Source organism: Olea europaea, chromosome 4 (genome assembly GCF_002742605.1).
Source record: "Olea europaea var. sylvestris chromosome 4, O_europaea_v1, whole genome shotgun sequence".
Taxonomy (NCBI): domain Eukaryota; kingdom Viridiplantae; phylum Streptophyta; class Magnoliopsida; order Lamiales; family Oleaceae; genus Olea; species Olea europaea.
Genome location: NC_036240.1, coordinates 5742224 through 5754454, shown reverse-complemented (window position 1 = coordinate 5754454; position 12231 = coordinate 5742224). Strand labels below are relative to the sequence as shown.

At 44.3% G+C, this 12231-nt stretch overlaps 1 protein-coding gene across 1 annotated transcript; it reads left to right on the top strand.

Annotated features, from left to right (window-relative positions):
- Window positions 1-9630: 9630 nt before the first annotated feature.
- LOC111393389 (epoxide hydrolase A-like) lies at window positions 9631-11988 on the top strand. Its single transcript, XM_023018898.1, has 3 exons — window positions 9631-10208; window positions 11111-11340; window positions 11598-11988. The coding sequence occupies exons 1-3, from the start codon at window positions 9687-9689 to the stop codon at window positions 11842-11844; spliced, it is 999 nt and encodes a 332-aa protein (XP_022874666.1). The 5' UTR covers window positions 9631-9686; the 3' UTR covers window positions 11845-11988.
- The last annotated feature ends 243 nt before the right edge of the window (window positions 11989-12231 follow it).

The following is a 12231-nucleotide window of genomic DNA, read 5'->3' as shown; positions in this document are numbered from 1 at the left end:
CAGAAGCTCATCCAAAATGGCTTCATCAGGGAGGCCACTTATCTGAAGTGGGTCTCCAACCCGGTCTTGGTTAAGAAATACAATGGCAAATGGAGAGTATGCATCGACTTTACCAACCTTAATAGAGCTTGCCCGAAAGATAGCTTTCCGCTTCCAAGAATTGACCAATTGGTGGACTCCACGGCTGGGCACGAGTTGTTGAGCTTCATGGACGCATACTCCGGCTACAATCAGATCCCCATGCACACGGCCGATGAGGAGCACACCTCTTTCATCACGAACCGAGGTCTCTATTGCTATAGAATGATGCCTTTCGGGTTGAAGAATGCCGGAGCAACTTACCAAAGACTCGTGAACAAAATGTTTACCGACCTCATTGGCAAGACAATGGAAGTCTACGTGGATGACATGCTGGTAAAGAGCCTAGAAGCAGAGAACCACATAGTGCACCTCAACGACACCTTCCAAATACTGAGAAGGTACAGGATGAGGCTCAACCCCTTGAAATGTGCCTTTGGGGTGGCTTCCGGCAAGTTCTTGGGGTACATGATCAACCAGCGAGAAATTGAAGCAAATCCCGAGAAGATTGAGGCTCTGTGCCAGATGAGGTCCCCTCAAAAGCCAAAGGAGGTGCAAAGCTTAACTGGACGAGTGGCAGCACTTAGTCGCTTCGTCTCCAAAGCAACTGACAAGTGCCTCCCATTTTTCAAAGTGCTCAAGGTTGGGAAGAAATTCCAATGGACTGAGGAATGTGAAGAGGCCTTCCAAGGACTGAAAAGGCACTTGGGGCAGGCCCCCCCTCCTCTCCAAGTCGAAGCCCGACGACATCTTGCAACACTATCTCGCCGTCTCCAATGACGCCATAAGTTCGGTTTTGATTCGAGAAGAAGGGCCCACCCAACTTCCCGTCTACTATACGAGTAAAGCGCTCCTATCACCGGAGACCCGATACCCCGATATGGAGAAGCTTGCTTTGGCCTTAATCATGGCCTCAAGGAAATTGAGACCTTACTTCCAAGCTCATACCATCCATGTACTTAAAAATTTTCCCCTGAGGCAAGTACTCCAGAAGCCCGATGCCTCGGGAAGATTGTTGAAATGGGCAGTGGAACTAAGTGAATTTGACATTGTGTTCAAAGTAAGGGCAGCCATCAAAGGGCAAGCTTTAGCAGACTTCGTTGCTGAATTCGCCAACCTACCCGAGGTGGATGAAATCATGGAATCCGTCGAACCTCCCACGTGGAGCCTCTTCGTTGATGGCTCGGCTGGGGACGTCGGCTCAGGTGCCGGGGTTGTCCTCATCAGCCCCGAGGGTCACAAACTCACATCGGCTGTGAGGTTCAGATTCAAAGCCACCAACAATGTTGCAGAGTATGAAGCACTCCTTGCAGGCCTCAGACTGGCCAAGGAAATGCAAGTAAAGAAGCTACTCGTCAATAGCGACTCCCAGCTGGTTGTTAGCCAAGTCAGTGGTAATTTCTCAGCCAAAGACAGAACAATGGCCTCCTATCTGAAAATGGTGATGAGCCTCATCCCATCCTTTGAAAAGTTCGAATTAACCCAGATTCTCCGCATCGAAAATGCTCATGCGAATGCACTCTCGAAGCTGGCTAGTAGCAAAGACTCAGAGCTACTCACTGTAGTGCCTATCGAGCACCTCCTACTGCCTTCTATCGAGGCCCCTAATGTCATGTGGGTCGGTGGAACTCCTACCTGGATGCAACCAATTATAGCATATCTGAAAGACCAGGTGCTACCCACCAACAAGAATGAGGCTTACAAGCTGAGAAGGAGGTCAGCCCATTTCCTCTTCGATGACATTCTCTACGAGAGAAGTTTCTCCTCTCCACTCTTACGATGCGTCGAAGGAGAAGAGGCTACATACATACTAAGAGAAGTCTACGAGGGAGTGTGCGGCAACCACTCTGGAGGCCTATCTCTGGCACAAAAAATACTGAGGCAAGGATACTACTGGCCTACCCTGAAACGGGATGTCCTCGAATTTGTGCGAAAATGTGACAAGTGCCAACGATTCTCTCCCGTTCAAAGACGACCATCACAGGATTTGACTACAGTCTCCAGCCCCTGGCCTTTCTCAAAGTGGGGTGTGGACCTCATAGGCCCTCTACCAAAGGGTAGAGGAGGCGCAAGTTTTGCAATTGTGGCCATTGATTACTTCACGAAGTGGGTCGAAGCTGAACCACTGGCAAAAATCACAGAAGCAAACACCTCCAAGTTCCTATGGAAGAATATCATTTGCCGGTTTGAAATTCCCTACTCGATCGTCTCAGACGATGGCAGGCAATTCAATAACAAGAAGGTTAGAGAACTGTGTGAAGATCTTGGCATAAAGAAGCACTTCTCTACACCTTACCACCCACAAGCTAATGGCCAAGTCGAAGCCGTAAACAAGACAATCAAGCACGTCCTGAAAAGGAGGCTTGATGTGTCCAAGGGAGCTTGGGTTGATGAGCTGCCCCAAGTACTTTGGGCAATCCGAACCACCACCAGGACCCCAATCGGGGAGACCCCTTTCCTCATGGCTTTTGGGACTGAGGCAATGAGCCCCGTGGAGGTCGGACTCCCATCTCCACGGCGTCTGCACTTCAGCGAAGTGACCAACGACGAGCTCCTGAGGCTAGACCTCGATTTCATTGAAGAAAGGAGGGACGACTCCCAGCTGAAGCTAGGCACCTACCAAAGGAAGATGACAAGGTACTTCAACTCCAAAGTCAAGAAGAAGTCTTTCCGAATCAACGATCTTGTGCTCAGGAGGGTCTTTCCACCTTCAAAAGAACCCGGTTCCGGCTCCCTGGGGCCGAACTGGGAAGGTCCATACAAGATCAGAGAAGAAATCCGACCTGGAACCTACTGGATTGAAGACATGGACGGCAAGGCACAACCCCGCCCATGGAACATTGAACACCTCAGAATCTTTTATCATTGAATTACATTGGATGACTTTCCCAGCCTTTGTAATAATTCCATGGCTCAATAAAAAACGTTGATTAAATCGTCATACTGCGTCGTCACCTCGGAGGAGAGGCTCGGGACCTACCTCTGGGCCACCTCGCTTGGACTCCGAGGCGCTAGCACATGCCTCCCTTTGGCCTTGCTGAAAGCCAAGGGGAGAAGCCTCAACATGGCTACACCAGAGGAGAGGCTCGGGACCCACCTTTGGGCCACCTCGCTTGGACTCCGAGGCGCTAGCACATGCCTCCCTTTGGCCTTGCTGAACGCCAAGGGAAGAAGCCTCAATATGGCTGTACCATCCACCATGTCTGGGATGCATCGTCACCTCGGAGGAGAGGCTCGGGACCCACCTCTGGGCCACCTCGCTTGGACTCCGAGGCGCTAGCACATGCCTCCCTTTGGCCTTGCTGAACGCCAAGGGAAGAAGCCACAACCTTAAGTCCGAGACTCCAACAGTTCATCTCCTTAAGTTATGTTCATTTGCTTAAGTCCGAGGCTCCAACAGTCCATCACCTTAAGTTATGTTCATTTGCTTAAGTCCGAGGCTCTTATGTTCATTTGCTTTATTCCGAGGCTCCAACAGTTCATCACCTTAAGTTATGTTCATTTGCTTAAGTCCGAGGCTCTTATGTTCATTTACTTTAGTCCGAGGCTTATACAGTTGACTGATTAATGCAAGGGAGCCAAGTTAAAGTTACTTAGTACGTGCTCTAATCAACTTCTAGTTCGCTTGTTTAACGAGGCACAAAAACTTGGATAAAGAACAACAATTAGTGAAGAAAAAACATTATATTAATATTCAAAAGGAATTACAAAGGAGGGCCTCTGGCCATTACACAAAGTACTGAAAAGGAAACCTAATCTAAGCCTGGCTAGATGGAGGAGGCGCCTCAGCACTTGGGGGTTCGGCAATTTGGGCATCAGTAGTTGCTTCTTCTGCCTCAGCACTTGGGGTTTCAGCATCAGCTGGCTCGTCACCTTGCACCTCCTCAGCTGGGGTCTGAGGAACCTCATCCACAAATTCGGACCTAAGTTGTGCCAGGTCCAAGTTGGGATAAAGCTCCTCTGCCCTCTCCAGCGACGCCAAAAGTCCGGGCGCTTTGGCTCACCAGTGCCCTTGTGAGGTCGGTGGCATCACAAGACGAGGCATGAAGCTGCCACCTCTCCGTCCAGAACTTATAAAAGCTCTCGGTGGCACTTCTAATTTCCTCAGGGAGAGCCTCCACCAAGGCTGGGGCCAGCTCATCCTCCCTCCCAGCTAGGAAGTTTGGAGACTTCCCCTTCTCCCGAACCGGCTTCCCCTTCGCCGCCTCCTCTTCGGCAGCTTCTGCAGCTCGCCTGACAGCCTCTTCTCTGGCCTCTTCAGCCTCCACCTCTCTTACCATCTCCATTTTGATGGCCTTAGAGGCTGCAGCAAGGAGCTTCGACTTACCAATTTGTTCTGCCCTATGGGACACTGAAGTCCTAAACTTGCCAGCTGAGCTGGAGATGTGCACTAGCTTCCTCTTCTTGGTCTCCTCAGAGACTTTCTCCTTGCCCCGAGGCTCCTTAGGCTTTTCTGGCCTCTGAGTAGATGCCTCCTCCAAGGCCCTGGGAGTGCAGTCCTTCGACAGGCGCTCAACCCTGCCTCGAACTTCCTTTGCTCCACTGGACCCAGGCTTCAGGGGCTTCGCCTTCGCAGTAGAAGTGGCCTTCAAGATGGAGGCCATGTCTGGAGCTAGGTACTCCCTCTTCTTGAATTTGTCTGCACAACGTAGATTAGCATCAGCATAAGAAACATTCAGGATAAAAACATCAAGTGTTGGGGACCCATACCTCTGGATGCCATCAGCTCGAAGTCCAAGAAGTATCTGCTTCTATCAATCAGGTGATCGAAGTGCCGAAGCTTCAGAGGCCTCTTGTAAATGTCCTCTATCACCTCGAATTCCTCCCTGCTAAGCTCGAACCTCGTACTACTATCTGCAAAGACGAACCTCCAACAGTTAGATGAATAAACATTCTAGTTTCAAAACACAAGCAGAGGTTGGGAGACTCACGAGCTTCGTAGTACTGGGTCGGCATTGTGCATGACAGGGCTCTGTCACCCTCCACTGCCTGCCATTTACCTCGCACCCAGAATCAGGACTCCTTCCACCCCTTAATAGAGGAAGGAAGTCCCACCACAAAGGGTGCGTGAGCCCCCCAAGGCGTGAGGTAGTACTACTCCCTTGACTCCTTCCCAATTACCCGGGACTGGAACAGGGTCATGAAGACATGAAGAGGCATGTCCTCCCCAAGTGAAACTTCCTTCCACAGGAAGTAGGAGCCGACCAGCTGGCTCCACCCGTTCGGTAGAACCTGGGTCGGGGACAGCATGAATTTCCTAAGCACCGCCCTAAAGAAGGGGTGCAAAAGAAGACGCATACCTGCTTTGAACAGGTATTCACTCACGGCCACGCATCCGGGCCTCGGATAGCAGGCCCACTCGTTCGGTTCGGGGACTAACATCTCTATGTTATAAGGCACACTGTACCTTTCCCTAAGTTCCCCCAACCTCTTCCCCGTCATGTTCGAGGGCACTCTAGAAGCCCCCCAGTCCTGGGTATAATCCACAGCCTCCTCGGCCATGGCGTACCTATCCACCTCGGACGTCCCCCCATGACCTATCCCATGATCTAAAGATGCCACTGTAACAAGCTCCCTACCCGAAGTGGACTCCATTTTTTCAGAACAAAGACAATAACAACGGTTTTTTATGCAAACAATACCTAGAGGAGTTCAACACAAACGGAGACTGGTCGGAATCTAATCGCAGACAACCTCGACGCCGGAAAATGGGAGATTTGAGAGAATTCGAGAATGCAAAGTGTTCAAAAATCCTGGAAATTGGGATTTTCTCGCCTTTTATAAAGGTCCAAAATGAACCCCACCCGTCAGATCAAATCTCAGTCAATCCTAGCCCTCCATTTCAGATCCAATCCGAGGCGTTGAATTTAAACAGTTTTTTAAATCCTACGCCTCCGATCTATGCGTGCCTTCCACGCACCTCTCCAACGCGTCTACTTCTAGAAACACCAGCTACCCTCATAATTGCACTTTAATTCGACGGCGCCACCACCTTGGAAGTCGTAACGGTTCAGCTACCTTTCCTCGAAAACAAGCACAAAACATCAAATCATTGGCTCAATGACCAACGCACAATCATTACCGTTCAGCAACAAGCCTCGCAGGTTCGGTTCCTTAACCACCTCGGCTTCCTCTTCATCTTTCAGCAACAAGCCTCGCACCTTGGCTTCCTCTTCATCTTTCAGCAACAAGCCTCGTAGGTTCGTTCCTCAACCACCCCGGCTTCCTCTTCATCATTCAGCAACAAGCCTCGCAGGTTCGGTTCCTCACCCACTTCGGCTTCATCTTCAAAAGTTCAACACCTCGCCTACTTCATCGCTCATCCACAGCAATACTTCTCTAACTCCAACCATGATATAAATATCTATACTTAGACTTGGGGGACTATTATTTGGGGTTTCAAAATTCTTTCAATTTTTTACTCCATTAAAGTCCACGCATTACATAAATGAATATACTTGGACTTGGGGGACTATTGTTGCGTGTTGTCACACCTGGCCAACCTACCTGGGACAATGGCCCACTCATGGCGATCCACGTGGCATTCCTGCCGAGGTGGGGCTACATCCGAACTACTTTGAACCGAAGTTCATCTGCCGAGACTCCCTTCTGTCCAAGGTCCATTGACCGAGGCCTACGAACCGAAGCCCGACTGCTAGAACCTGTTGAGAGCAGCTGAGGCTCTCAAGTGGAAGTATCATGACAAATGGCTGAAGCCCCGAAACTGATGCGCGAGCCTCTGAACCACAAGGAAACATCCTCCATGGTCACTTCTCCTAAGAGATCGCCTGCACAGATCTTATTTGAATGACTGATGGAACGTTTGTCATAAGCATAAAGGTCAAGTCTTGTCACTAGCATGGAGGCCCTGCACAAGTAATAAGTGCGCCGTAAGCTAGCAAGTCAAGTCCCATGCCTAAGAACAGACGTTTGAACTAAGGAGATGAGGTCACGTGCCACTTCATCCAAGGGCTCCCATTCCATATGTATCACTATAAATACCCCCATTGTATAATGTCAAAGGCTAATGCAAGAATCAATACTAAAAACTACATTTACTCAACTCTCTCTCATTTACTTGCAATACACAAATCGAATCCATACGCTTTTACACATACATTTACGAGCACCGGTTGGTAATTATTGTACAATCAGATTATGAACAACCCGCCGGATTCTGAACATCACCGTCCCGCGTCGTTGGGCTACTCCCACGCCCCTTTGAACCGCTCGTTTTAGACCGTCCACGTGTCTTAGCGTGTCGGACATTCGCGCCACGCAAGCGCGGGTGGGACCGGCATCTGTTGGCGTACTTTTTGGGGTCAACAATATATATATTTGTTAATATTGATTATTGTTGAGTGTGGGTTTTTGAAATATAGAATTTTTTTGTTTCTACTGGGCAAGCGAAGGAAGGGCAGCCGGCAACCAAGGAAGCCGAAGGTGGAACTGCCGAATTAGGGAGCCACATACTACACATTTCTTCAAACAAATCCTATGTTTTGAAATTTTAGGCTTTTTGGGATTTCTATTTTGCATTCACATGGTTCTTGAAATATCTACTGCATGTAGGCAAAAGGGTCCATTCTGTTGTAACAATTCTAGGAATTTCAAACTTTCGATAACTTCAAGATTGTTAAGGATTTTCTAGTGTCTGGAATACTAATTTCTTTCCTTATCGTTTGTGGGTTTTGAAGGGTTCTTTACTTTTGGCTGTTTTGACCTTTTTTTAGCTTTTAATCAATAAAAAAACTGTCTTACAATTCGAAAGTATTTTTGAGGGTTTAGGGTTATGTAGTACTCTTGTTGAAGTTTGTTTGCAGAGTTTTTAACTTCTTCAGTCCAGTTGTTACTTTCTTTTGTTATTTTCTTTACTGATTGGAGTTGTCTATCTGAAAACATCTGGTCAAGTTCTTGAATTCAAACCAAGTGCTGAATCGAGATGACTTGGAATTACTATATCACGAGTCGAGGTGGCAATCCATTAGTTTGAATCTTTTTTCATATTGTTGAAGGGATTTTTAAATTTTAGCCCGTGCGTAAAACATTTTTAGATCCTCCCCTGGTCAAGGAGGTAGACGTGACCTATCATGTTAAGAAAATATAATTTATAATTAAATAATTTTTAAATAAATTATTTGTTGAGAATTAAGAAATAAGAAAATAAAGGAAATATTGTTCGACGTAGTTGTTGAAGATAATTTCATAACATGGTATGATAATTGTACCAATTTAACTCGAAAGTTGTATCATTTTATTGCTCTGAATTGAAAATTGCCTCGGACATCAAAGAATATGTACACAACTCACAAAGGCAGGTTCCAGTGCCATTGGTGCAGGAAGTTGTAGTAATAGTAATAGAAGGTGCAGAGCAGCCCACTTTATCAACCAAGAAATACCAGATGAGATCATCGACACGCTTATGCAGGGACGGATTCAGGATTTGATCCAAGATCAGGTTACAAAATTTCAAATCGAACTATTACGCGAAAAAAAAAAATTTTGCACATAAAAAACTGATTTTTTACCAAAAAATACCTTTAAAAAAATTTCTTGGGCCTGAGTGGGTGGGGGCCCCTCCCAAAAAATAAATTTCCGTCCATGCACTTATGGTTTTCTTAAGCAGTTCCGAAGGCTTTTGTGTTTTGCAGAATTTCTACTAATAGCACAAAGAAAATATCTTCGAATATGATGAAATAAAAACTGTTTTTTTTTTTCAACAATAGAAATCTTGCTATTCTTAGAGCCTGTTAGGAAGTAATTTTGAGAATTAATTTTTTGACCGTTAGTAGAAAAGTGGAGTCCACCTGTGAGAGAATAATTCAAATATAACGATTGAAATAGTGAAATAACGATCAAAAAATCAATTTTTTGGGGCAAAAAATCGCTCCCAAACAAGCTGTTAGAATATTCCAAAAAATGCTTCACGGATGATGTTTTTCCGGATAAGTTCAACATGTGATGTTAACAACTTAACATTCCTCTTTTAAGTTAATTGTTCCAATGGTCACTCAACTTAGGTCATATTTTTTATTAGTTGCTGAAATTTAAAATGTCGAGTTTTAATCACTAAACTCAGGTCTATGTCTTCGATTACTCATTGAAATTTAAAATGTCGAATTTGGCCACTAAACTTTGAATAATGTTGTACATTACTTATTTGAACTTTGAAAAAATATTGTACATTATTCACTGAATTTTGAAAAATATTGTACATTACTCACTATAAACTTGATATTTTTCAAAATTCAACAGTTATGTTAGTGAGTAACGTAAGGTATATTCCAAAGTTCAATGATCAAAACTTGAATATTTTAAACTTCAGTAAGCAATCTAAGATATGAACCTAAGTTTAGTGAGCAATCGAAAACATTGATCTAAGTTTAATGAGCAAAACTCGACATTTTAAATTTCAGTAATCAATAAAAAATATGGACCAAAGTTCAGTGACCATTCAAACAATTATCTCTGATTTTTATGGGTTCCTATTTGTCTTATTTGCTTTAATTTAAATTTGTTTGTTTGGCATGTGCCAAGTTTTACTTTTCTAATTCTAATTTCTCTTCAAAAGTTGAACCTTTGGACTAGATTAAATGCACCGTTGAAATATGCCGACGAACAGAGATAGACAGACAGACAGACAGACAAAGAAGATGGAAAAAATAGAGCACAAGATCATACCAGTTAATGGCCTGAAGATGCACGTAGCCGAACTTGGTGAGGGCCCATTAGTCCTTTTCCTTCATGGCTTCCCCGAGCTTTGGTATTCATGGCGTCACCAAATTCTGTACCTGGCAGCTCAAGGATACAGGGCCGTGGCGCCAGACTTGAGGGGTTATGGTGACACCACTGGTGCACCAGTTGAGGACCCATCAAAATTCACCACACTTCACATAGCTGGTGACCTGATTGCGCTCCTCGATGCCATTGCGCCCGATGCAAATAAGGTTTTTGTTGTTGGGCATGACTGGGGTGCTTTCATGGCCTGGCACTTGTGCTTGTACAGGCCTGACAAAGTGAAGGCTTTGGTGAATTTGAGTGTTGCTTTTATTCCAAGAAGTCCCGAAATGAATCCTGTCGACAAGTTTCGCAGTCTATATGGAGATGACCACTATATTTGCAGATTTCAGGTACTTTATTCTGCAAACTAGCTTGTGTGTGGCAACTGCCTCTTAACTCCCATATCATTTCGTGGAAAGTCTTTCTTGTGGGTGAATTAGCTGAGAGAGAGAAATAGAAATCAATTTTGATTTTGATTATTGAAACTTAATTTTCTCCCACAACTTGTGTTTGAGATACTTATTTGTGAGCTTGGAACGACAACTTTTGAAGGCACTCTCTGGTTTTAAGGCTGTTCTAGGTGGGTTTTCCAACTGAGGGAGACAGCAATATTGATTTGAGTATGAAATCTTGATTCCCTTCCCACAATTTGTGTTTATGATGGTTCTTTGTGAATCATTTAGGATTTCACCCACAAATTAAGCAAGATAATGGATATTTAATTTGATGATGCTGAACAGGCAATTATACTTGATATACAGAAACCTGGGAGAGAAATTTGGCACAAATTATTTTGTATCCATTTTACGTTTATTGATACTTTACTTAGTGCCCCTTGTATGGTTCTGATTATGTCAAGAAGATGGCAAAGGGTATTAGAAAATTAATGAAGATTGATTGATGAAATTATAGATTCAATTGGTTCAGACTCTCATCGTCTCCTTGGCTATATTAATCTTTGAAATACTTAACATTTGCTTGAATTCTGCACCAAATCTATAGATGAATAGTGTGTAATGACAGCGGCAGTTAATGGAAACGGAGAGAAAGTTGAGAAGAAATTTTTTTAAAAATAAAGCATATGTTATTTGTAGTCGAGCCACGTTTTTCCTCGTGGAGCTTCAATGTGAGAATGACTTAGGTGAATGATTCAAAACATAGGTCTGGTAACCGATGTATCCTTTTCTTTACAAGAAATTAATTTTATCTTGGATGATCAAACTGACAGGAATGTTGGTTGACAATGTTTTAGGAACCAGGGGACATAGAAGCTGAGTTTGCGCAGATTGGCACCAAAGAAGTTCTCAAGAACTTTTTAGCATATCGCACTCCTGGACCATTTTATTTTCCTAAAGGTAAAGGCTTCGGCAGTTCTGCTGATAAGCCAAATTGGTTATCAGAAGATGATTTGGACTACTACGCCAAGAAGTTTGAGCAAACTGGATTCTCAGGAGGAGTGAATTACTACCGCGCTTTTGGCAGGTACTTGGCCTCTAGATGTCACCAATGCCACCTACATGTGTTGTTTTATAGATATGGACCAAAGTCACAAAGCAATATCATAAAATTCTCGCATCCTCTTTTCATTATTCAAAATTTCAGATGTCTACACGGACTGTCTTAAGTTTAGAGTAAATCACACTCTTGATTTTGCAAAAGTTCTTACATACACTGTAATGCCTTGAAGCTGAATTCAGAGTGATATGTTTTGAATTGACAGTCCTAAATATGAATTGCAGGAGCTGGGAACTGAATGCCCCATGGACCGGGGCTCAGGTGAAAGTGCCAGCGAAGTTCATAGTTGGGGAATTTGACCTGACCTATCATATACAAGGGACCAAAGAATTCATACACAAAGGTGGGTTCCAGAAATACGTGCCATTGTTGCAGGAAGTTGTTGTGATTGAAGGTGCAGCACACTTTATCAATCAAGAAAGACCAGATGAGATCAGTCAACACATTTATGAATTTCTTAAGCAGTTCTAAACCCTCTTTTATTTGGAATGAGTTTCTTTAAGCTCACTTGCCTGCTTATCTGCGCTAATAATTGTTAAAACTAGAGGTTTGTTTGTAATAAACATCAGCACCTCGTCATTTTACTATAATATCCATAAGGGCGTTTTCAGTTTATACTTGAGTTTTTTGGTCCTTATAGTCAAGCCGGGAGTCGATATCATTAAGCTTTTGGTGCTAATATGTTGTGAATCGGCTTGTAGTCGTGTTTTATAAAACGGGGCAGAATGTTTATCAATGAATAAGGGCCTGTATGGTTCTAATTATTTGTTCTCAAGAAGAATCTAAACATTGCGAAGGGGTGTCAAAAACTTCATTGAGGTAAATCATATGGATTATTTTGTGGGTGAAATTATTGAT

What these genes read in the sequence shown, in the direction of transcription:
- LOC111393389 (XM_023018898.1), top strand. Translation starts at nt 9,687, where the DNA reads ATGCCGACGAACAGAGATAGACAGACAGACAGACAGACAAAGAAGATG. An exon ending in ACTATATTTGCAGATTTCAG is followed by an intron (nt 10,209 to 11,110) that starts GTACTTTATTCT and finishes ACAATGTTTTAG; the next exon opens with GAACCAGGGGACATAGAAGC. An exon ending in TACTACCGCGCTTTTGGCAG is followed by an intron (nt 11,341 to 11,597) that starts GTACTTGGCCTC and finishes TATGAATTGCAG; the next exon opens with GAGCTGGGAACTGAATGCCC.